Source organism: Prionailurus bengalensis, chromosome C2 (assembly GCF_016509475.1).
Source record: "Prionailurus bengalensis isolate Pbe53 chromosome C2, Fcat_Pben_1.1_paternal_pri, whole genome shotgun sequence".
NCBI lineage: Eukaryota > Metazoa > Chordata > Mammalia > Carnivora > Felidae > Prionailurus > Prionailurus bengalensis.
The window spans coordinates 45,207,707-45,232,337 of NC_057350.1; the positions used below are offsets into that span (position 1 = coordinate 45,207,707).

Here is a 24,631-nt window from a genome sequence, read left to right on the forward strand (position 1 = left end):
ACAATCTGTCCAACCAACTATGGACTCCATGCCTAAAAGTTTAGATTCTTACCAAATTGTGCAGCAAGGTTGCAAATGTTATTCCCTGTCCTTATTTGAAACCATATAAGAGTCAGTAATTGGAATTTATTTTACTCACATGTGAGAATCTTTCTTGGGAAAAATACATAGTACTTGTTATTAAGGAGAGTCTATAGATAGAACCATTTTTTCCCCACAAAATAAAAATTAGTACTTCCCAAATTTAGCCAATACTAGGCTATAACCATGGAGACTGTAATATGCCTTGTAAATAGTGTTTGAAATGCCAAAGTTATAATTGGCAATATGTATGTTTGAAAAATAATTTTTTGGAAGTAATGAACTTCTTATTGTTTCTTCCGCACTGTTAAAGTTAAGCACTTTAAAATGAGTAGATAAAATTGTTTGTTCCTTACATGGAAATAGACGTAGAGGACTGTAAAAGTAAAACAGGGGCTACTCCTTTTCAGTAATTTAGTACTTTCCTAGAAATCTTTGATCTGTAATTTAGTCTCTTGAATGTGTTTACCTGCAAGGAAGGAGATTCCCTGGGGAGATAAATCATCAGTGAATAAATCGTCCTTCTCATTTATAAATTAGTCTCCTGTATGTCTGATTACCAGGAATAAGTCTTCTAAAATTTAATCACTCCTCCTTGGAATGATAAAAGTCGAGCTTCTCACCCATGGCATTTGAAGATGGAGTTTGGATCCTGATGACTTCACCAAAAGAATTTCTCAACATTTTATATTTCTTACCATAATCCATGTCTTGGGTAATCAATAAATTAAAACTGATCACTGCCTTATGAAAGCCTATATCTGCTTTCTTATGCTTAATTATGCTTGGGAAACGTGTGTTGGACAAAATATTCTCCATTTGCCTAAATGCTAAAATGCCATTATCCTCTTTATTGCATAAGATCCTAGTGATAAACACTTTCACAATAGCACTTAATGACTTGCCTTCCCTACAGGATAATGATGATAATGCCATTTTTTGTTGTTGTTTTGCTTTTTTCTTTTATTTTTTCTGCCAACACTAAAGTGTCCATCTGTCATTCTTTCCTATATACTGAAGCCATGCTGCTCTTGGCATGGGTCACATTTGTAAATATTTCATTTATGAACCATTCCTCCTCCTGACTCGTCTGCAGTACAGAAATATGCAACAGAAGATCAGCTGTCTTTACAGTTCATGTGCCTCTAAATCTGGCATCACATTTTCTCTCTCATTTCCTCAGTAGTTTCAGTAGGAAATTGTCCTACATAATTCTCATGACATTATTTATCAAATTTTCCTAAAAAGCTGTTTTATGTATAAATGATACAACAACTGGTTGTTTTAATATTTTATTTTTCTTCACATTTTTCCTGCCCATTTCTCTCATTACAGACTTTTCTCTTCCACAAGCAATACTACTTACTAAAATTCTCAGTACAATTCAATTTAGTGATTCACGAGACAACACACATTCCTTAGGCAGTCAAGGATGGTGAAATTATGGGAAAAGGGTTAAAAATTACATTTTATTTAAATTATTCTTTTACAGCATCTCTCCCAAAATATATATTATTATATGAACAGATTATCAAGTTTTATGACATGACAATCATGTTTTATAAGCAGTTGACTGTTTAAGTGTTCATGGATGGTTTCGTTAGCTGCTTTAGAGGAGTCTTCAATTGGCAATTTGGCTGTACCTTTTTTAGAAACTAAAGCGAGTATGGATAATATTTCTGTAAGCAGCTGGAGGGAGTAGATGGGGAAATCTAAGAAAGAAAAACATTTCTCTTAGTTTTCTCTTGAAGAAGACTCTTCGAGTAATCAAGTAAGAGAAACTCAAAGGGCAAAGAAGAGACAATCATGACCCATGACACGAAAAGCAAACTTTTGTTTGTTACTCTTGTTTTTATATGCTAAGTCATACATGCTACCCTGGAAGAGTGGCTAAGACCAGAGTCTGTCAAGAGCCAGGTTAGAGTGGATACTAAAGCTTAGGGAATTACTTGGTTTATGGCAGAGCAATTCCCAACAGTTGGTAGAATAAGAATTATGACTTGGCTAAGTTTACACAAGCACATCATATAATCTAAACAGAGGGTAATTTATTTGAATATGGTAGAAGTTGGAGTTTTACACTTGATCTTAGCCAAAAGGCCAACAAGCAATTAGAAATTGGAGTTTTAGGAATTCTTTTGCAATATAGTTCTTGAGAAATTGCTTATGCCGTGTGATTTTAGCTATGTCATGGAAGAGTCCCAAGTTCATTGTCACCCAAAAGGTGCTGTAATCAATTCAAAATTAAGTTGGATAAATAAATAATGTAGGAAAGGATAACGGGAAATGAGTATTCATAAGCACATTTGTGTGCTATTTTACTTAAGATGTTTTCTTGATATGATGAGTGTGTTCAGTGGGGCAGCAGATTAGAAGGGATAATTTGAACACTGTGCACTGTGAGAGATGAGATTAGATGCACAGAGTTTGGACTGAGAGCAAGCAGCCTAAGGGTACTCTTTGATGAAAGGGTAGGGGTAGGGATGGAGCAGGGAAAAGGACTCCAAAAGGTATGAAAATGTTTGTCTTCTGACAATCCATTCTGTGCTCAAAACAAATGCCTACTTTAAATATATTTTCCCAAAGACCACTTTGTCCCTTAACCACTTCTTAGAGAGATCATATGTGAGCCTTCTCCCTTACAAAGTAAGCACAATGACTATATAAATTTTGTCCAGTGCCTGCGTTCCCACTAATCCTGCACTATTTTTTCGGTAGTTGATTAAAAATGTTTGCTCGAAGGCATGAGTTTTTTGCGCATGCTCCTTCCACTCATCTGTTTGTTCCTTTGTTCATTCATTCATTCATTCATTCATTCATTTTATTCAACAAATACATGCGCGCGCACACACACACACACAGACCCTGCCCTTGAGGAGCTCATACTATATTGGGAGAACTAATTTTTAAATTGATACTGATAATTATGTCTTGATTTGGCCATAATTTTAATGGAAAAAATGAGAATATTGTCCTTTCACCGTTGTCTAATATGTATATTTTTCAAAATTTTAACAATACAATTAAGATTTTTACTGGATAATTTTTTAAAGCTGATGACTTAAGCTTGGGTTAGTAAATGTTTACTTATAGTAGTGTGTAGTTTAATTTTTTTAAATTCGTACTCTAAGTAAAACATTATCTCTTCTGAGAAATTTAGCAGATATTTCTTGTTCAGGATTGTTTTGAAGAGTATTCTTCAGGTAGAAAATTACTATTTCCCTTACTGTTGACTACTAGGATATATTTCTACAATCTATTCATTGTTTGGCACTTCTGTAGAAAGTGAGATAAGTTGTCCAATTACAGTTTATGGAGATGTTGGTTTGCTATTGGATGTTTGCCCTTTTGGAACAACAATATAATTCTACACATTCTACTAAATAGCTGCCGCCTTTTCTGCACCTTCTGAATAAGGGCATTTTAAGCCTTTTTGCTATTTACATGTTTTAATAAACTATGGCATGTGAGTTGACACAAAAATCCTAACAATGGGAGTGAAAAACATGACATCAGGTATACTCCTTGAGGCTATACATAGTATCCTATAAACTTTCTGTAGTCTGCAATAGCTAATACAGCCTCTGGAATATAACAGCCTCAATAAATGTTTGTTTAAATAATATCAAAATGTCTTAAAATAAAATCAAGTAACATTGTTATGACTATATGTCCTAATGAAGGAGGTTAAAAATGTTTTACATTATGTCTGTGTAAATGAAATGGAGAAAAAAAACCAATATTGCGAAGGGGAAAAAACAAAAACAAAAATTCCTTTCCATTTTCCAGGGGAAAAATAAAACTGTTTTACTCATATAATTTTTTCTTAGATTCTAGTAAAAGTCATTTTTTCCTTCTCAGTGCAAAGCTACTGTTGTTTCTTTTTAAAGTAAGAGTTTCAATACTTTATTTAGACTGTTCTTCCCTTATGTAGAAGTGGTTTTACATTATTTTATTGTAGATAAGACTTTCAAAAAGTATTCATAATCTATTTTGACCAGAGCTAATAAAATAATATTTAAGTGCATTTCAAACCTTGAGTTTCATAATATTCTTCCAAAAAAATATAAAGTGTCCAAAGCCCATGGAAGACAAGTGAAAAATATAAGAAAGGAAAGCACTAGAAAGGCAAGAAGCATCTCTGATGCCGTGTAAGTGATGGGGAGAATATTTAGTGGTTTGGGCTAACTGGAGTATATATAGTAAATGTTGTGAGTTTCTGTGACAGATGAGAAGATCAACAACATTTGTTAAATGTATGACTAGCAAATCTAAAACCAAAGCCAAATAGTCTTTTCTACTATTTAACCCCTGTGTAATTGAAAAAAAAATGGAAATAATACAGGTCCTAAATAAAGCTACTTAGTTGATTTATAGATCAAAGTGATGAAGATGTCAAAATGGAAGAATTATATTTGCTGTTGATTAGGAATCTGTCAAATTTCTTTTCCTTTTTTTTTAATTCATAGAAATAACTAAACAACTTGATGGGGAAAGCAGGACTTGTGAGGTGACTCATTGATAAGTCTTAATGACCTTGCTCAGGAGCCTAGGAATAAACCTGTCATTTGGTGACCTTGTCATGGATCAGATCTATACTTGGGTTCTCCTTGGGTCTTTGGGGTAAACTAGCCCATCTGAATGGCAGGCATTAAAAATTATTTAAGACTAAAGCAAATAAAGCTGTGTCAAGCAGGATAACAGTATAGTTCTTTTGAGCAAAATAGGTGTGGAACTGATAAGGATAAACACTACTGGTTATATTTTTAATCAAATACTATTGATAAAGTTTTCACTGGCAGTACTTGACTCTGAGGTATAACTTGCCTTCTATATAGCAAACTGGCTTGAATTATTTTTTGCTCTTTTCTCTACTTAAGGTAATAATGAAGGAATAATTTCTCTGATTATTAGAGCTTATCTTTCTATCATAACTAAAAAAACAAACAAAAAAGTGATCTGTTTTCCAGAAGGGACAGAGGCAGAGAGATTTGAACATGCTTTCTAAAAAAGATAACATTTTCTGGAAGAGTAGGAAGTTGAAGGGTATGAATTCAAAAGTTCTAGGCTTGACTTCATCCTATAAATTTGAGAAAGGTGCTTAATATCACTATGTTCATGTTATCTTTCAGATAGGATTTTCAAACTCTCACATCGGGTAGAAAAAACAATCATGAATAATACCTATATTAAAAACAGTTATAGGGGCGCCTGGGTGGCTCAGTTGGTTGAGTGTCCAACTTTGGCTCAGGTCATGATCTCACAGTTAGTGGGTTCGAGCCCCGCATCAGGCTCTGTGCCGATGTCTTGCTCAGAGCCTGGAGCCTGCTTCAGATTCAGTGTCTCCTTCTCTCTCTGCCCCTCCCCCGATCATGCTTTGTCTCACTCTGTTTCTCAACACTAAATAAATGTAAAAACAAACAAACAAACAAACAAAACCAAACAGGCAGGTAACCACAGAATTAAGAAAGGCATGACAAAACAAAATGCTGTAAGTACACCTAATGAACAAATAATTGTGCTCAGTTTCTAGACAAAAGTAGTTTTGTTAGTTTTAAGAAGGAATGATTCTCTTTGGGAAAGGTTGGCTTAAAATAATACCAATACACAAAGGGACATAGGAATAAACTTAATAATCCTACATTTATTTAAATCAATCTGTGGCTGATTTTTAGGAATTAAATATTGATTTTGACTCTATGTGAGGGTAGATACCCATTGTATACAGATCTGGAAGTTACAGCTGTGATTTTTGTCAATCAGAAATATACGATTATGCCAAAACTGGTAGTTAATGTAGTAATCTGAATGTCAGTTTAAAGCAGGATGTAAACAGGATGACGTTCAAATAGACTAGTGCCAATATACACACAGATATATATGCATGTTTATCTATAATTCAAAGTATTCTCTGACTGTATTATATTTGGTCATGATGTCAGAAGTATTCCTTTTGTTTATTTACTAGTTTGTTTGGAGCTATGGGGGGTTGTAGGGTATGTTACAGTCAGTGGAACATGACTGGAATTTACTATGAAAAGCCTCTACTACTATGTTACTAAAAAACTTAGTAACTTACTTTACCTTTCTGGGCTCTATTTGTAAAATAAGACTCTAAATTGAAGATTATAAGAAGAAATTCCTTTTTCTTTTTCTCATAAAGTCTATTGGAGAAAATCCCAAACTTGTGTTTACTGGTATCTGAACTTTAAAAAATACTGATAAATATTTGGACTCAATTCACATGCCATTAACTTGAATTTTTACAAAAAAATTATCCTAAAAGAATAGCTTAGTGGGTTGATTGATCTCTTCTTTGCCTAATTTGTCAAAATGGCATACAAATAAAATCTCCTCCTTTTTTATTGTACAGTTGGAGCAAAGATGATCTAGCATATATGATAAACCTGTATGCTAATTGCTTTAAAACTAATATCTTAAATTCATTAAAAGGGATGTAGATAAAGACTTGATAAATTATTTAAGGCAAAACTTAGCATTGAGCTTTTTTATCTTGGATACTCATCAGTCTCATTTAATTCAGTATTATCAACCTTGCCTTTATCATTTCATATCTTCTTTTAGAACATAATGAAATTTTCTTAAAATTTCCAAAATAATGAGTAAAGGGAGTACTAAAAATTAAGAGATATTTTCAGACAGAAATACAATATGCTGGAAATTTATTTCTGAAGGTTAATAGGAAAATTGCATGTGGTATAGCAAATATATTCTATGCATTATGTTGCTTATTAAACAAAATACACATATTTTCAAAACTTTGGTACCACCAACCTAGTCCTACTTCCATTTATTTTTGACTTATCCAACCTCTCATTATGATGTGAATAAGTAATTAGGTTTTCATATGTACTCCTTACATAAATAATAAGTATTGTGCCATATTTAAAAGCTTGCAATTAAATTAAAAATTAAAAAAGTATTGACTTTTTACTGAGTTTATGTCGACATCGTGGTTTTTTCCCTGTTTAAGTTTACAGTATTTTTACACTCTGGTAGGAACTGGATAACTCTTGTTTAAAGCCAGCAGGAGGAGCTCTCACCTTGCTGGGTTCAATGCAATTAGTGAGCCTGAAAAACCTGAATTTGTGGGGTTTTTACATATGAAACAAATAGTAAAATTTAAACATTTATCACGTTTTATGGTATTAAAAATCTCAAAACTCCTTAGTTTTATTTTAGTATCAGTTTATCATTCACTTGTCAGGAATGCAAATTTGGAATTTTACTGTTCTTATGAATTTTTAAAAGGTATGATTGCAGTTTAAAGAGGAAAACAAAGCAATAATATAAATCTTGTTTCTTAAAGCTAATCTGAAATAAAAAAATTCTAAGGATTTACACTTCTGTAGGTATACATATTTTCCTTTTTTGTTTGTTTTGAAATGAGTATACTTCACAGTTTACAAATGCTAATTATCGAGAACCAAGCAGCCTAACATTTTAGAAAGTATATTTATATCAACTAATCAATTAATTAATTTTCCAGTCTGTGAAAAATAAATCTCTATTGGTAGACTTCAATATTAAGGATTTTTGAACACTCTGCTCTAGTAAACCTCTTGACTTAAATGGCATGATTTGTAGGTAGTACTGGTGAATTTTCTGTAGAAAATATTCATGAAAAACTAGGATAAAAACTTACAAAGATTTGGGTGACTGGGTGGTTCAGTCGGTTAAGCATCTGACTCTTGATCTCAGCTCAGGTTATGATCTCACTGTTCCTGAGCCCGAACTCTGTGTTGGGCTATATTGGGCTCTGCACTGAGCATGGAGCCTGCTTGGGATTCTCTCTCTCTCTCCCTCTCTCTCTCTCTCTCTCTCTCTGCTCCTTCCCTGCTCTCTTTTTCTCACTCTCTAAAAAGTAATCAATAAATTAAAAAAAAACTTACAAAGTTTTTGGATCAGCAAAAGAAATAGTGATGTTTTTCTGCATCTACAGAAATAAAAGAGAGGGAGGCAGACAAAGAAACAGACTCTTAACTATAGGGAACAAATTGATGGTTACCAGGAGAACTGGGGATGGGGATGGGTTAAATAGGTGATGGGGATGAAGGTGTACTTGTAATGAGCACTGGAAGTGTTGAATCACTGTATTGTATACCTGAAACTAATATTATGCTATATGTTAACTAACTGAAATTTAAATAAAAACTGTAAAAAAAGGTAAGAAAAACACTTAAAATTGAAAGACTTTAAGTGTTTTACAAAGGACATTCTAACATCACTGTCCTTGGTTTGAATCCAAATCTGTCAGTTTGTGATGGAAAGGAAAATTACTTAACCTTTTTGAGGCTCAGTATTCTCATTTGTAAATTGAGCATTTAGAAAAAGACACACCTTCTAGGACGATGTGGAGATTACTTGAGGAAGAAAATACATAGAAACTTCTTCCAACAGTGACTGTGAATTAGTATCATTATTTTTCTAGCCTTCAGGGAAATAATGATGTATTTAAAAAATATAAATGTTCTAGATGAGGGGTGCCTGGGTGGCTCAGTTGGTTGAGCAGCAGACTTCAGCTCAGGTCATGATCTCGCAGTCCGTGGGTTAGAGCCCCGCGTCGGGCTCTGTGCTGACAGCTCAGAGCCTGGAGCCTGTTTTGGATTCTGTGTCTCCCTCTCTTTGACTCTCCCCTGTTCATGCTCTGTCTCTCCTTGTCTCAAAAATAAATAAAATGTTAAAAAAAATTTTAAAAAATGTTCTAGATGAGTAACATTAAACTTTTGTGTATCCCAAAGTGCATACTGGTAGTAAATACTTCTGAATTCTTTATAATAGTGTATATCAAAAATGAAAGTAACTTTCATTTGATAATGAGATAAACTTACAGCTTGAATATTATTATAATGATATCTTTAGCTTCTTTCTCTAATAAATGAGATTATTTTTGTTATACTGAATGAACCCAAATACCATCAAATATCATTTTATGTATTTGTGTGTGTGTGTATGAGAATGTGTGTGTGTGTGTGTGTGTGTGTGTGTGTGACCATTAGCTAAGTCTATTAATTCATTAGGAGTTAGAAAACAGTATAGCCTAGTTCAGCCATTCCTTCTTAATTTATTAACTGAACTACTTCAATAACAGCAATGTTCCTTCTTTAACTGTTTTTTTATTCATAAGTAGTTTATATAGCAAAAGCAAAATAAGGGTGCCTGGGTGGCTCAATTGGTTGAGTGTCCAATTCTTGGTATCAGCTCAGGTCATGCCCCCAGGATCATGGGATCAAGCCCTGTGTGGGGCTGTGTGCTGAGCATGGAGCCTGCTTAAGATTCTCTCTCCTGCTCTTTCACTCTCCCCCACTCACGTGTGTGTATACACTCTCTCTCAAATAAAAAATAAAGAAATAAAGAAAAAACAAAATAAAATGTTTTATTGTTTTCATATTAGTTACCAGTTTTTAAAATAATGGTTTCCTAGTATTCTATAAAAGTTGTCAGTAGGTATATTTTATCATTATGAATGCATGGATTTGAGCATATTTGAAGTGTTTCAGTCCCTATAGTCATTAACCTTGTGTATGATCAGATTATCCATTTTTGGCCAGTAGAAGCCTATCCAGGTTGGTTCCCAAGTCTTTTTGACACAACTCTAGTAAAACATTGATATCTTCCTTGATTTCTGTATAAGGATTACAAAACATCACTAATGAAGTAATTTCACAAAAAGAAATAAAAATAAATTGAACTTCAGTCTGATCAAGTTACTAAAAGTATCTACCAATTTAAAGAATATAAAGGGAATGGGGGGCATGTTCAATGATATGTTACAATTAGAAAAATCTAGAATATAGGACAAAATAACCTTTTTTTTCCCAGTAAATTTGATTTCAAGTAATGAAAAAGATAACTGGCCAGGCATTAAGGAAATATATTAAAACAACAATGAGATACCATTATACACCTGTTGGAATGCCTTAAAAAAGACCTGGACAATACCAAGTCCTGCTAAGGATGTGAAGCAACTGGAAAACTGGTATTCTGCTAATGGGAATTTGAAACATCATAGCCATTTTGTAATACAGTTGGACAGTGTCTTCAAAATGAGGATTCTCCATAAACCCAGGAATCCCTATTTACCATGGAGAAATGAAAGCATAGGGTCATATAAAAACCTGTACATGAAAGTTTATAGTGGCTTTATTTATAATGTTCCCAACGGGAAATAGCTCACATTTCCATCAAGTAGGGAATTCCATACAATAGAATACTTTTCAACAATAAAACGGAACTATTGATACATGCAGCAACATAGATGAATCTCAAATGCATTATGCTACAAGAAAGAACCAGTCTTGAAAGACCCCATGCTATACTATTTCATTCATTTGACATTTTGGAAAAGGAAAAATCATAGGGACAGAAGTTAGATTAGTAGTTGCCAGGGACTGGGCTGTGGAAGGGATTAGCCATATTGGATAACAAAGGAAGTTTCGGGGGTGATGGAAATATTCCATAGCTTGACTGTAGCAGTGGTTACATGGATGTGGGTGTTTGTCACAATTCATAGAAATGTACATTTAGAAAGGGTAAATTTATTGTAAGTAAATCATACCTCAATAAATCTAACAAAAAAAGTTAATGGGATAAAGTGTAGATTAAAAAACGAAAGTAGATTGTCAACTCAGTGTAATGAATAGGACTTATTTAGAGCTTGATTTTTCTATTCAAGTAAGTTAAGACAATAGGGATATTAAACACTGGATATTTGATGGCATTAAGGAATTATTACTTATAGTAATGAATTAAGATACTGTAGCTATATAAAGAGGAGTCTTATTCTTAGAAATATATACTTAAATTTTTATGGATGTTACTGGAATTTGCTTCAAAGAAATACTGCAGTGGGAGAGAGTAGATAAAAACATGTGGATGAAGTAAGATTGGCTATAAATTGGTAATTATTGAATCTGGATGATGAGTACATGAGGGTTCATTTTACTCTTTTCTCTACATTCTAAAATATGTTTGAGAATTTTCCACAATAAAATTTAAATAATTGAAGCGTAGTTCTACAAACGTATGTTTAATGAATTGATTTAAACAGTACTGAAAGAATATTCTGCAATGACTAATGTTACTCTGTCAAGGCTGTGTCCCTGGAATAGCTCCCACTATGGGAACAGTAGGCAGAGCTCATATTCTGAGAATAGGGGAGGGGGTGGGGGGATGAGGAGCCTACAGTTGCCTGAGTCCAGCTCGAGGGTCAACTGACAGTCACATCCTCTTGATTACCTCCTTCAGCACTTGTCAGTTTTAAAAGTCAGCTATTAAAAATAACTTAATTCTGTTATTCAGTTATCTGCCTTATTTAGCATTGTTAAACACAAATTACATATTTTGAAAATAAGTTAGAACTACTTTATGTTATTTTATTATTAATATTGTATATTAGAATTTAGTATACATAGTTAATTTTAAAGTAAGTAATGCAACTTATTAAAGCTAATGCAATGAATAATAGTAAAGGTAGTTGACATTAATGATTTAAATAACATATTTTTTCATCAATTTGAGATATTCATGTAAGTTTTTTTTTTTAATTTAATTCCAGTTGTGTTGCTTGATACAACAACTGTGCTGGGAGAGCTAGGATGGAAAACATATCCATTAAATGGGGTAAGTTTAATTATGTTTTTAAAACTTTCATCCTTACTAGGTTTTAGAGTTTGTTATAATAGTTAAAGGAACAGTGAATTTTGGCTCTAGTTACCATGAATTTTAGCACATAACTAAAATCTCTTAGAAAAGATTAAAATACAATTAGAATTGGTAACCACTGAGAATGATGTATACAAATATTTGCTTTTCTTTAAATTATCATTATTCTTTAATACAGTGTTTATATAATATTAGACTGTCTCCCCTATAAATATTTTTTTCATAGAAAAAATTTCTATGTATAAGAGTTTTTTGTATATAGGTTTATTAAATTTGGTAACCTCAGTGAGTATTTGTCCATAAACAAACTTTAGATTGTTATAAAAGAAGTGGATTTTACAGATATTAACAATTTATTTTTTATTAAAACATATGAGTGTAATAAAGCAGTGTATGTTTTTGAATTTGGCCAAAAGAAACATTATGATTAGGTTTTGTTACCTGAGAGTAGTTGCTTTTGAAAGGCATGTGTAATTTAAAGATGTGTAATTTACAAACTAATTTTTCAAGTACTGATATCACTTTAGCTGTGGTTATAATGGACTTTTTATGTGGTTTAATATATTTTGCACGTTTTCACATTGCAATGTGTTTCTACTTCTTTTTTAATTTTCACTCTTATGTGGATCCTGACAAATTTAACAGAAGACCATGAGGTAGGGGAAGGAAAAAAAAAGTTAGAGAGGGAGGGAGCCAAACCATAGGAGACTCTTAAAAACTGAGAATAAACTGAGGGTTGAAGGGGGGGTGGGAGGAAGGGGAAAGTGGGTGATGGGCATTGAGGAGGGCACCCGTTGGGTTGAGCACTGGGTGTTGTATGGAAACCAATTTGACAGTAAATTCCATATTAAAAAAATTGTTTCAAGTAAAAATAAAAGGGTGGTTTGTGAAGCTTTTTATCTAGATTTTGTCTAATTAAGGAAAATTTATAGTAACAGAGGTAGTCAACAGTTATTCAGGTGTACTTGGGTTAGCTTTTCTTCCTTTTTTTATAAATTGTATTTTTCTCATTCATCAGATTCTTAGTTGATACTTTTACATTGTTTTTTTTTTTCCATTACATCTGCAAATTTAAATTTGAAAGGAGAAGTTGACTGAAAAATGTTTTATTTTTAGAATCATTCAAATATTACTGTTTGAATTTGACTTTTTATATAAATACTCATTAAATGTGTATTTTCAAGTATACATTTCTGTAAAGAGTTAACTTTTCTGTCTTTGTTCAGCAGGCTTTTTGTTTCCTTAGATTTGTTTGCTTTATAGACTGATTTTATTTTTTTTGAAATTTTCCTTTTATTTTCATAGAACTCTCATCAAACTATTCCTGAAAATATATCTTTGAAACTATATTTGTACATTCATCATCTTATTTTTAGTAAATATCAATATTTATTGATTGTATTAAACATGTTAAATTTATTAGTTACTTTCAAGGAATGAATGATTTTTTTTCTAAAATACTCCTCCAAGATATATACATATCTGTGTTCTCAGTGTATAAAGTAATTTATAAGAACGTATAAATCCTTAAAAAGTTTATAAGAATTATTTTTCCATTGTTGAAAAAAATGACAAAAAGTTTAGTGATTATATTATCACTCACCTCATGGAGTCATAGCCAAAGAATCCTGTGAGGAACAGCAGTTACACCCCTGCTGTCGTGATTGTATTTGTCTTGATCAGGCTGTTTCAAAGCAAACTGCTAATGAGGAGACACAGGGACTTAGTGAGTTACAAGTAAACTTACTGTAAAGAACTATTGTTCTTACAATGATCTTGTAATAGGTGTTATGAAAGTGAGATTTTTTTCTACTATATCTAGTTTATTAGTTTGGAAGAGAAAGGGCAGAATTGTCTGAAAAGTAATGCTTACTCCATAGTTTTCTATTTGCAGACACTGCACTAAGAATTTTACATTTTATTTCCATAGTAGCCTTATGAGGTATATCTGAGTTCTGGTTCCCAGTTGGAGAAACCTTTTCTTAAAGAGAGTAAGGAACGAAAAATACCAGTAAGTTATAGGCTAAATCGTGACTGATGGGATTTATTTCAAAATAAATTATTTCTACTAAAGCCTATATCTTTATCATGGCACTTGAAACAGAGAGGAGCGTTGGAAACTTCATGAAAGGCCGATTAATTATGTTGATATTTGCATAATTGATTCAGATTTCTTTTCTCCCCTTGCCAAACATAGTACTTGACTGAGATGAACATTTTGGACACCAGCCATGGATTTGCAGGAGGAAAGAGAGAAAGGAGAGGAAGGAGACAATAGTAGAAAATATGTATGATAGAATAAGGTGGAAAAGGGAGAAATGGTTAACATTTATCAGGCATTTACCATATGCTAGTCTTGGTTCAAAGAAGTTTATTCACATGAGTCCTAGAAATCAAGAATCATTTTACCCTATTGAAACATACGGAAATTGAGACTCAAGTACGTTAAATAACCTTTACAAGGTCACAGAGCTAGGAATTAGTGCAGTGAAAATTCTAAGCCAAACAGATCCTAATTTTTAACACATATATGTTATTTGTTAAAGGAAATCTTATTTCCTTTAAGATTCTACCTTGTAAATATAAAGACCAGTGACCAATATGTATAAACTACAGAGGGAAAGGTAACACAAGGATTCAGGCATTAACACATAAATTGAATACTCAATTGCCTTGGAATGTCACTGTTGGAATGATCTATATTACTTTTAGATTATCCCTCAAATAATAATGCATATATGGAAAGTGAAAGCAGTAGGAATAATTGAAAATGAGAGTATATGGACATAGTTTATAATAGGTACATGAATTAGAGGAAACAAATTAATCAAGGGATACAATAAAATGGATAGATGACTTAAGTAAGTTTTAAAGAACGTATATAGCTTCAATTTCTCTTTTAATGAAGGGTATATATTACTGACAAGAATGGAGTTTACTTAATGCTCTTGATAGGTAAAAACAAGTAAGGAAATAATCAAGAAGGATGAAGAACTTTGAAAAAGGCTACTAAAGATGGCAAAAGTGAAAATCATTTAGACATCAATAATAGTCAAATAATTAAAAACCTATAGAAACTGTTAATCAATTTATAACATTTAAACTACCATTTATATCTGTATATTAAAATTATATCTATTTGAAATTGTATGGCCTTTTTTCAGGTTGTCACATTTATGGAGCCATGCTAATATGAATGGTCATTTTAACTAAAATTGACTTTTTTCACTAAAATTGACTACTTAAGTTGATTTTACAAATATGCCACAGGTAGAAAAGACAGCTAGATGTTAAATTGGGTAATTTTATGATATCAAGTATAATTGGTATTTCTCTAAATGAAGTATTTTCTAGGAATAACATTTTAATTGATCATTTTTTTCCTTTTTTTTAAATGTTTATTTATATTTGAGAGAGAGAGAGAGAGAGAGAGAGAGAGAGACAAAGTGTGAGCGGGGCAGAGAGAGCGAGACACAGAATCCAAAGCAGGCTCCGGGCTCTGAGCTGTCAGTATAGAGCCCAACATGGGCCTCGAACCCATGAATTGTGAGATGATGATCTGAGTTGGATGTTTAACCAACTGAGCCACCCAGGATCCCAGATAAAATTTTTTTTCTATAAAGACTTGAACTAAGAGATATTTTTGAAATTATATACTATTTATATAAAATAATGTGATTTAATAAGTTATTTAATAGTTTTTTTTTCTTTTTACTTAGAATAGCCATCCCACCAGTAGTATCATGCTAATGTGGTTACAGGAGTAGACATTTGCAATGTTGTAAATACAACCATTACTGGTTATTTGAGTAGTAGGTAAGCACCTCTGGTTACAGAATGTGGAAGATAGATGAGTGAATAGTCTTGAGCAAATGACCTTTAGGCTTGCAAAAATGAAAAAAAAATGTATATATTTGCTGAAATGCTTGCTTGTCAACTCACTTGTACCAACATTTAAAATATGTGGTGTCCAGGATTCAATTTAAATTTTTTTTTAATGTTTATTTTTGAGAGAGAGAGAGAGACAGAGCATGAGCAGGGGAGGGACAGAGAGAGATGGAGACACAGAATCCGCAGCAGACTCCTGGCTCTGAGCTGTCAGCACAGAGCCCAACTTGGGGCTCGAACCCCCAAGCCATGAGATCATGACCTGAACTGAAGTCGGATACTTAACAAGCTGAGCCACCCAGGCGCCCCCAGAATTCAATTTAACAAACTTTTCATTTTATGCTCTTTATGCCAAGTACCCTATTAGGGTGCTTAAAAGTATGCTTACATAACTTGCGGAGTCTTGGAGTATAGAGCTAATTTTGCACAATTAGAAGGCCAAAGAGTGTCTTCAGGTAGTTTTGAGTAATGGTTTGTGAAAGAATAATAAAAGGGGGGATTAATTCTGGTCAGAAAAAATGGTAGTAGGATGTGACATCAGCTCTTTCTTATAAACTGTGAAGGAACCACATATGGGCTGGATAAGAGGGTGGAAAGCATCTGTTAGGCAAAAAGAATAACTTGAGGAAACACACGGAATTCTCAAATGTGTGTGCATTATGTTATAGGAATGTTGAGAATAATTTGTGTGGTTGGGTGAAGGGTTTTGTGGGAAAGGAGACTGTGATGATAGGCTAACCATATTGTGGAAAACTTAGAATTTCAGTTTCTTAACTGATTTAGATAGTGTATGTCTCACCCCCAGTAAATAGAAGTAGAAGTAAAAATGTTCTGGATTCAGTTAAGCAAACAAACAAAAATTCATAAAGCTTTCTTTTGTTTTAGATAATAACATAGACCCTTGGAAATGAAAGGTAGGCACCTTAGAAAATTGTTAGGAAGGGATGTTCAAAATATAGACAATATGACATTATTGATATATTGAGAACAGAGTACAATTGAATAGTTACACTTGTATATATGCTGAAGCTTGGTTTTAGAAAAGAATGAATACATCAAAGATTTTGGTAACCAGTGGTTGTAATTTTAACACTATGCTCTCAGTGCCTAATGTCAAAATTTTATGTCTACATAATTTAAAAATCTTAAGAACTTTATCCTGTAAGTGGCCCTTCCATCCTTAATCTGTCAGTGTATTACACTAACATAGTAAAATGATGATGATATAACAAAGTAGTTAATAGTGCTATGGTAATCAGTGAAAGAATGCTGCATATAAATTTTTACATAACATATAGAAGTTATTAGTGAATAGTGGAGATTTTTTTTCATAAATATTAAGTCTAGGGCATATGCCCTGGATTTTCCTTTTGCTGTAAATCACTAATAACTAACTGGTTAATACTAAATCTTACCCAGTGCAAAAATGAAAGACCCATTTTAATTTTGAAAATCTTCTGGGAAGGAGATAGTCTTTAAGAAGTCATGTTATTGTAATGCTAATGAGAAAAAAGGAAACATGAAGGATACTGTTCATGCAATAACTTTGTACAAAAGAAGAAATTAAAAAATATGTATCTCTTGAGTTCTCATAATCTGAAAAAGAGTTAAAGAAAAATCACATAAATTTTCTTGAAATACTCGTGGTTTACTCCTTTCAATTGATAATTTTATTTATTGATAGTTTATTTATTACAGTTTGGTTTTGGCCAATATAGAACATTGTAGATGAAATAGAAAAATACAGTGAGACCTGTAGTTGAACGTGACATTCAAAATCCGTAATATTCATTACAGATCGGGTCCCATTCAATACTTCCCAGCAGTGGGTATATCACAGTGGGGCGTCCTGGCTCAGTATTAATTCTGACTAATAAAAAGTAACCGGTACTCATCAGAAATGTAAAAGACTTTTCATAATATAGAAAAGAAATTTCATGATTAAAGACATATTGTTTCCTTTGAGCTTTATTAATTATATTTGATACTACTTAAAATGTAATAGCTTTGTGGTTTTTAATTTTGATACTGTAATTGAAAAGATAAATGACTTGTTTGGGTAGCCACATACTGATTATTAACAGTACTTATACCTGAATAAATCCTGATAGTTGAAAGGTAACATTTCATAATAATAAGTCCATAAGGTATTATTTGATTTATATTCAATATTACACATACTTAATGTTGGGGTGCCTGCATGGCTCAGTTGGTTAAGTGTCTGACTCTTCATTTCGGCCCAGGTCATGATCTGTGAGATTGAGCCCTGCATTGGGCTCTGCATGTACAGCCTGGAGTGGGCTTGGGATTCTCTCTCTCCCTGTCTCTCTGCCTCTTGTCTGTGCTCGTACTCTCTCTTTCTGTCTCTCTCTCTCAAAATACATAAACATTTAAAAAGTACTTATTGTTGATGGAAAGAACTTGATTTTTAAGTTTCTTAATGTTTATTTACTTTTGAGAGAGAGAGAGAGAGAGAGAGAACTGGGGAGGGGCAGAGACAGAGGGAGAGACAGAATTGGGTGCAGGCTGTAGGCTCTGAGCTGTCTGCACAGAGCCTGATGCAGGGCTGGAACTCACAAACTACGAGATCATGACCTGAACTGAAGTCAGATGCTTAACTGACTGAGCCACCCAGATGCCCTGAAACAACTTGATTTTTAATCACCCCATCAACTCACCCGGAAGATTTTAACTATTTATTTTTATTCATAGTAATAATTTTAGCAAGAAAATGAAAGTTTTGATTTTCCCAGTTTTTTTCTCCCAGTCTTCTGTTTTGGCTACTTGTAAAACATAGTAGATCAGATCTTTGTTACAAAGTTGTAGTGGACATAGATATAGGCACACCAATACTCAAAATCAAACTTCTTTTCAACAGTGAAGTACACTGTAACAAAAAGAAGAAACTTAATGCTAGTAGAAAAAAATTGCTATTGGATATTAAGTTGTATTTTATATTAGTTATGACAATTAGAGGTTAGAAAACTTTGTTTCTGAGATGTCAAATATTAATTTCAAATACCATATATGTATTTTTTGCACGTTGTGACTTAGATGATCTTTAGGGTTTGAATAATCCAAGACGATACAAGATATGTGATCTTATCTGTTAAATATAGTGAATTACTATTAGGAAATTTATTCTGAAGCAATTAGGAAAATAGTGATTCAGGTCACTCATGTCTAAATAAAAGCTATAAGTGAACATAGTAATTCCATTACTATAATAATTTTTATAATGGCAAAATGATTTTTGTAATAAAAGAGTCTTATATTACAGTTAAACTGTTTGGAAAGGCACTGTATTCCATATATCAGAGCCTGTTTTAAGGCCAACCAGGAAACATAAAATCCATGGAAGGTAGAATTTCCTTGAAGAGAACACAGGAATATGAATTACCCCAGCTACAGGCCCTCTTTTATCAACTTGTGCTTGGGTAAATGACCTCCCCTGCATGTGGGCAATGCGAGGAAACAGGTGAATAAATATGCATAGCTTATTAGAGTCCATAAATTTCCAAATATTTAATATCTGAGCCACTGTAATATTTTTTGGTTTTTTTCTAAGTTTTTATTTAAATTACAGTTCATTTACATACAGTGTAATATTAGTTTCAAGTGTAGAATTTAGTGATTCATCACTTACATACACACCCAATGCTCATCATACCAAGTACCCTCATTAATAGTCATCACCCATTTAACCCATGCCCCTGCCCACCTCCCCTCAAGCAACCCTGAGTTTGTTCTCTGTAGTTAAGTCTTTTTTCTTGTTTTCCTTTCTTTTTTCCCTGCTATGCTCATCTGTTTTGTTGCTTAAATTCCACATATAAGTGAAAACATATGGCATTTGTCTGTCCCTGACTGAGTTATGTTGCTTAGCATAATAGTCTCTGGCACCATCCACATTACTACAAAGATGACAAGATTTCATTCTTTTTTTATGTCTAAGTAATATTCTACTGTGTGTGTGTGTGTGTGTGTGTGTGTGTGTGTGTGTGTATACATACCACAACTTCTTTATCCATTCATCAGTTGTTGGACATTTGAGCTCTTTCCATAATTGGACTATCGTTCATAATGCTGAGCAACTGTGATTTGTGGCACTTTTCTGTGAACTGTATCAGACTATTCCTTCCTATATAGTAGCATCCTCTCCAAAATAAGTAAATATGTGGATTGCTTCCTTAGTTTTTACCAGTTGAAAGAACATGTATTGAGTAGTGATGAAACTAATTCTATGGTGAGGAAGAGAAGTAAGAGTAAAGAAGATAGTAATGATTTGGGAAATCAGATGTGAAGTATTTACTGATCTGTGAATATATAATTAGCTTCGTATTCTCTGGGCAGCTGAAAATAAGTATGTATGCAATTCATTTTTCCAGTATCTCTGCGGTTTTTTATTGTATATTCTTGTTGGTGTCTTCCCATAAGCATGCATATATATATATATATATATATATATATATATATATACACACACACACACACACACACACACACACACACACACACACACATATAATGGTATAGGTCACTTTAAGCCAGTTACCTTTGATTTATATAATATAATCTTTCCTTTATTCTCTTTATTTTTTACACTATTAATTAGAAAGCTTTAACTTCTAATCTCCTAGTTCCAACAGAAGTTTACAATTGTTCTTTTAAAATAACTCCCATATTATATAATTTAAACTCAGTTTCTGGTTTTATCAAAAAGTTCTAATTGTTTTAACCAGAATAATTCAAGCTATTTATAAACCGTTTCATTTAGGAGCCCCTGGTGGCTCAGTCAGTTAAGCATCCAACTCTTGATTTCAGCTAAGGTCATGGTCTTATGGTTCGATTTGTGCTCATGTTTGACTCTGTTCTGAGCACAGAGCCTGCTTGGGATTCTTTCCCTTTCTGTCTGTCTTCCTACCTGCATGCACACACATACAAGTTATCTCTGTCTCTGTCTCTGTCTCTGTCTCTGTCTCTCTCTCTCTCTCAAAATAAATAAATAAACTTTAAAAAACCCATTTCATTTATAAACAAAAGAGTCTACATCTAAATCCAAAGCAAGCACATACAAATGCTAAATTCTCTTATAAACTCTAAGGGATTATTAGTAAAATACTTAACAACTAGATGAAATATAGTCGGCCAGATATTCTTATAATCTTGTTTGCATTTTGAGTGATTGACTCATTCTTTAAATTTTTTTTTTCAACGTTTATTTATTTTTGGGACAGAGAGAGACAGAGCATGAACGGGGGAGGGGCAGAGAGAAAGGGAGACACAGAATCGGAAACAGGCTCCAGGCTCTGAGCCATCAGCCCAGAGCCTGACGCGGGGCTCGAACTCACGGACTCTGAGATCGTGACCTGGCTGAAGTCGGACGCTTAACCGACTGCGCCACCCAGGCGCCCCGTTTGACTCATTCTTAAACCCCACCTCCAATCTCCAAATCCTGTTGTTCTACCTCCTTGAAGCTCTTTCAGATCATTCTCTGTCATTACCGCATCAATTTGGTTCCTCATCACCTCCTGCAAATCAGCATGGTTATGTTTTAAATTATCCTCTTGCTTTGGGTTTTTCTCCAGCCCCTTCCACCAACCTTTCAAACCCATCCTTTATCCTGTGGCCAGACTAATCTGAAACTGAAGATCAAATCTTGTTCCTGTTTAATCCCTATTCCCCTTATCTACCATTTGCCCCATGACCCACAGCTGCTTCTCACTTTTCACCTTCTGATGTTCTCTGCCCTTTAGCCATGCCCATTTTCCAGCTTTTTTTTTAAAAGAGACTTTTGTAGTTTCTTCTATGTAACTTTCTGTTACTTTCGTGTAAGACTATGCTATTGAGTTTATATGGAACGTTCTCTTGTCAACCCTTATCTTCTTTGGCCTTTTTCCTGTTGGATTTTAAAGCAAAGAAGATTTTCCATCTTTTCTGTGTAGACTTATTACTGTGGAAAGTTGAATTTTAGGAAACTCCTTTTTTTGGGATACCCAAAACTCAATACATATCATAGCATTTATTTCACAAAATTTAAATGTCTGCCTCCTACCAGATTGTGAACTCTCAAAGGAATGGATTGCATGTGTCACCTGTATCAATTAGGCAGTATAGTGACTGACCTTTGACAGATGTTCAGTAAAAGTTGGTTGAATAGCTACATAGATATACAAGTAACAAATTATTTTATATAAGTTATTGGTTAAGATATCTTAGATAAGATATTGGTATTACAACTCTCACTGGAGCTGGAACAGTTTGATATTACCTTTGGGCTGAATCAGCTATGAAGAAAAGACTAAATGCTTGTGATAATTGAACTGAGTTCTTATTTAGCATTGGTCTTGAGTATAGGCAGAATGGTTTATATATTTATTCTCATTTTTGTATTTTAGGCAATCCAATCCATTTTCTCATCATTAATTTTTTTACATTAAAAGTAAGTTGAAAGGTGGGTGGGAAAGATACTTACCTATGAAATAAAGACGATAAAAGAGCTTAAAAGGTATTTAAGCAACCCCAGTCAAGGCATAATACACTTTCAAAGAATTAATGACTGGTTTAGAACAGTTGATGATCTGAATCACGTCTGGGAAGTATTAACCCCAGATGGATATTAATCCTGCACTTTGTTATTAAAGAGGAAGATAAAAAATAGAACATATGGATCTTTAATGGTTGATAGATGGACTGCAAATTTTAGAAAATTTATGTTAACCAGTCAAGCTTCAAGAAGCATAGGTCAGCATTAAATGTTAAATAGGTTTTTGTAATCTGTATTCCGTGCAATTAGTATTTTGAACTAATGTATCATAGTAAGCAAAATAGGTGTTTAATATGGTTTAACTTTGTTTTATCTTAAGAAAGCAAAACCTGTTGTGCCCATAAATGTAATACTTGACTTAGTCTTCATCTCTCCCATAATTAGGTAGCAATAAATATCAAAATATTTCAACATAATTTAAAAAGTCTTTCAAATAAAAGCATGAAACTAGGATTTAAAAATACACACACACACACACACACACATACATTTTATCCTTTGAATGTTAGTTCATTCTATAGACCACATTTGGAGAGGTAAAATTAAATCTATATTGTTGATTTAGATTGCTCAATTTAATAATTTTATTCATTTAATCAAATTATATGCTTTCCTTAAATGCAGTACTTTCTGATGCACATTAAAAGGGATTTCTTCATGGTTCCTAATGAGAATTGCTCTGAGAAATACCCACATTTTAGGTCTTACAGTAAAGAAGTAGGTACAGAAAACATACAATAGTTATTTTTTATTTCTATTTATGAACACTGGACTAGTTGTTTGGATTAATGGTTTGCCTGGAATAGTCCTGGTTTATTTTTGTTTTCCTAGAATAATTATTAATTGTGTCCTATTCATTTTTGTTTGGTTGTTTGTTTGTTTTGGTTGTTTGTTTGTTTTGTTTGGTTGGATCCCTGTTTGGTTGGTAAATTGTATTGCTAGTGTTCAGGTAATGTCAATTATATTACAGATAAACCCCAAATATATAATTCAAGCACAAAAGAATATTATTCTCCCTATGTAAGAGTCTAAAGTGAGTATTCTTTAGTTGTTGTCATGAGTTCCTCCTTCTCTTCTCCATGGAGAGGATAGTCCTTTTTAAAAGTTCAGAAGTGGCACATAGTATATTCCCTCATATTTCATTGGCTACAACCCGTTCACATTTTTATACCCAACTACAGAGGAAGAGAAAGTATAAGTTAATCTGGGAAGAAGAGAAAATGGATTTTAGTTGAATGGAGTAAACTACTAGTTGTCATGTAATATCCATTCTCCTTTTTCTCTCTCATTAATGGAACCTTTTAAGGCAGCAGTGTGTCTAACTAAAGAATCTCTAAAGTGTCTACTGTATTTTGCAGCCAGTTGTGACCAAAACATTATGTTTTAGCCAATGAGATGTAAATGGAGATGTTTGGTGTAGGATGGCTGCTTAAAATGAGCTCTATCAACTAGAGGTCAAATCTTTTTAATAGATACATCCCCTTTTGCTATCTAGAATGCAGATATGATATCTAGGGTTTTACAGCCATCTTGAACCTCACTCAAGCTGAACTTGAGGAGGAGATCACATGCCAGGATGTTGCCTATTATACAACCATTAAACTTGTATTTACATTGTAGACTTAAATAACATTGGAATGTTGTCTTATATAATACTGAGTGAAATAAAGAAAAAAAATTTGGTCTTTATTTTAAACTGTTAGTGCTAGAACAAAAAAAAACATGAAAGGGAATAAAAACACTAATAATATGTTTCTCTAGGTCATGAGAATATGGGTGATTTGGTTTTTTTGTTCTTATTATATGTTTTTTGAGAATTCTCTATAATACGTGTACCTTTCTTTTATTATTAAAAAAGAAAATATGTAACAAATACATATTTATTTAGGCTTCAACTTAATTAATGTGTAATTTTATCAATAGTGTGATTTAATATTGATATTTTCCCAACAATCATAAAATGACTTCATTACCTCTGTAATCCAGAGTTGATATATAAAATCAACATATGTCATATGTATGTAGGAAAATACCTTAAAATTTTGTTATATGCTTCCTGAGCTTAGAAAGAGGAAGACTAAGAATCTGGTTTTATTACATCTCTAAGAGATGTTACCTACTAATTTATATACAAAATAAGAAAGACTGCCTTGATGCAAATGATTGACATTGTGATTCAGAGAGAAAAAAGAATTGTCAGTGTTTATTCAACAGTCATTAATTTATCTTTTTATCCATCTATCCATCCATTTAGCAACTATTTATTATAAGCTATATTGTTGGCTATAAGACTAAAATAATAAGGAAAATTTGGTCCTTGTTATGGAAGCAGATAGACATTAATGAAATAATCATATAATATGATAAGTGTAAAACTCAAAATGTGATAAGTATAAGTTTCATGAAGGAGAGATGCCACTGGACTTTATAATA

General features: G+C 32.9%; 1 protein-coding gene across 2 annotated transcripts in view; it reads left to right on the top strand.

Moving 5' to 3' along the window:
• EPHA6 (EPH receptor A6) overlaps positions 1-24,631 on the top strand; it is an 882,015-nt gene that overhangs the window by 65,629 nt on the left and 791,755 nt on the right. For both annotated transcript variants that reach the window (XM_043593917.1, XM_043593914.1), the window contains exon 2: positions 11,660-11,724. In XM_043593917.1, the coding sequence (XP_043449852.1) occupies positions 11,660-11,724 (65 nt within the window). The remainder of the gene's footprint in view (positions 1-11,659; positions 11,725-24,631) is intronic.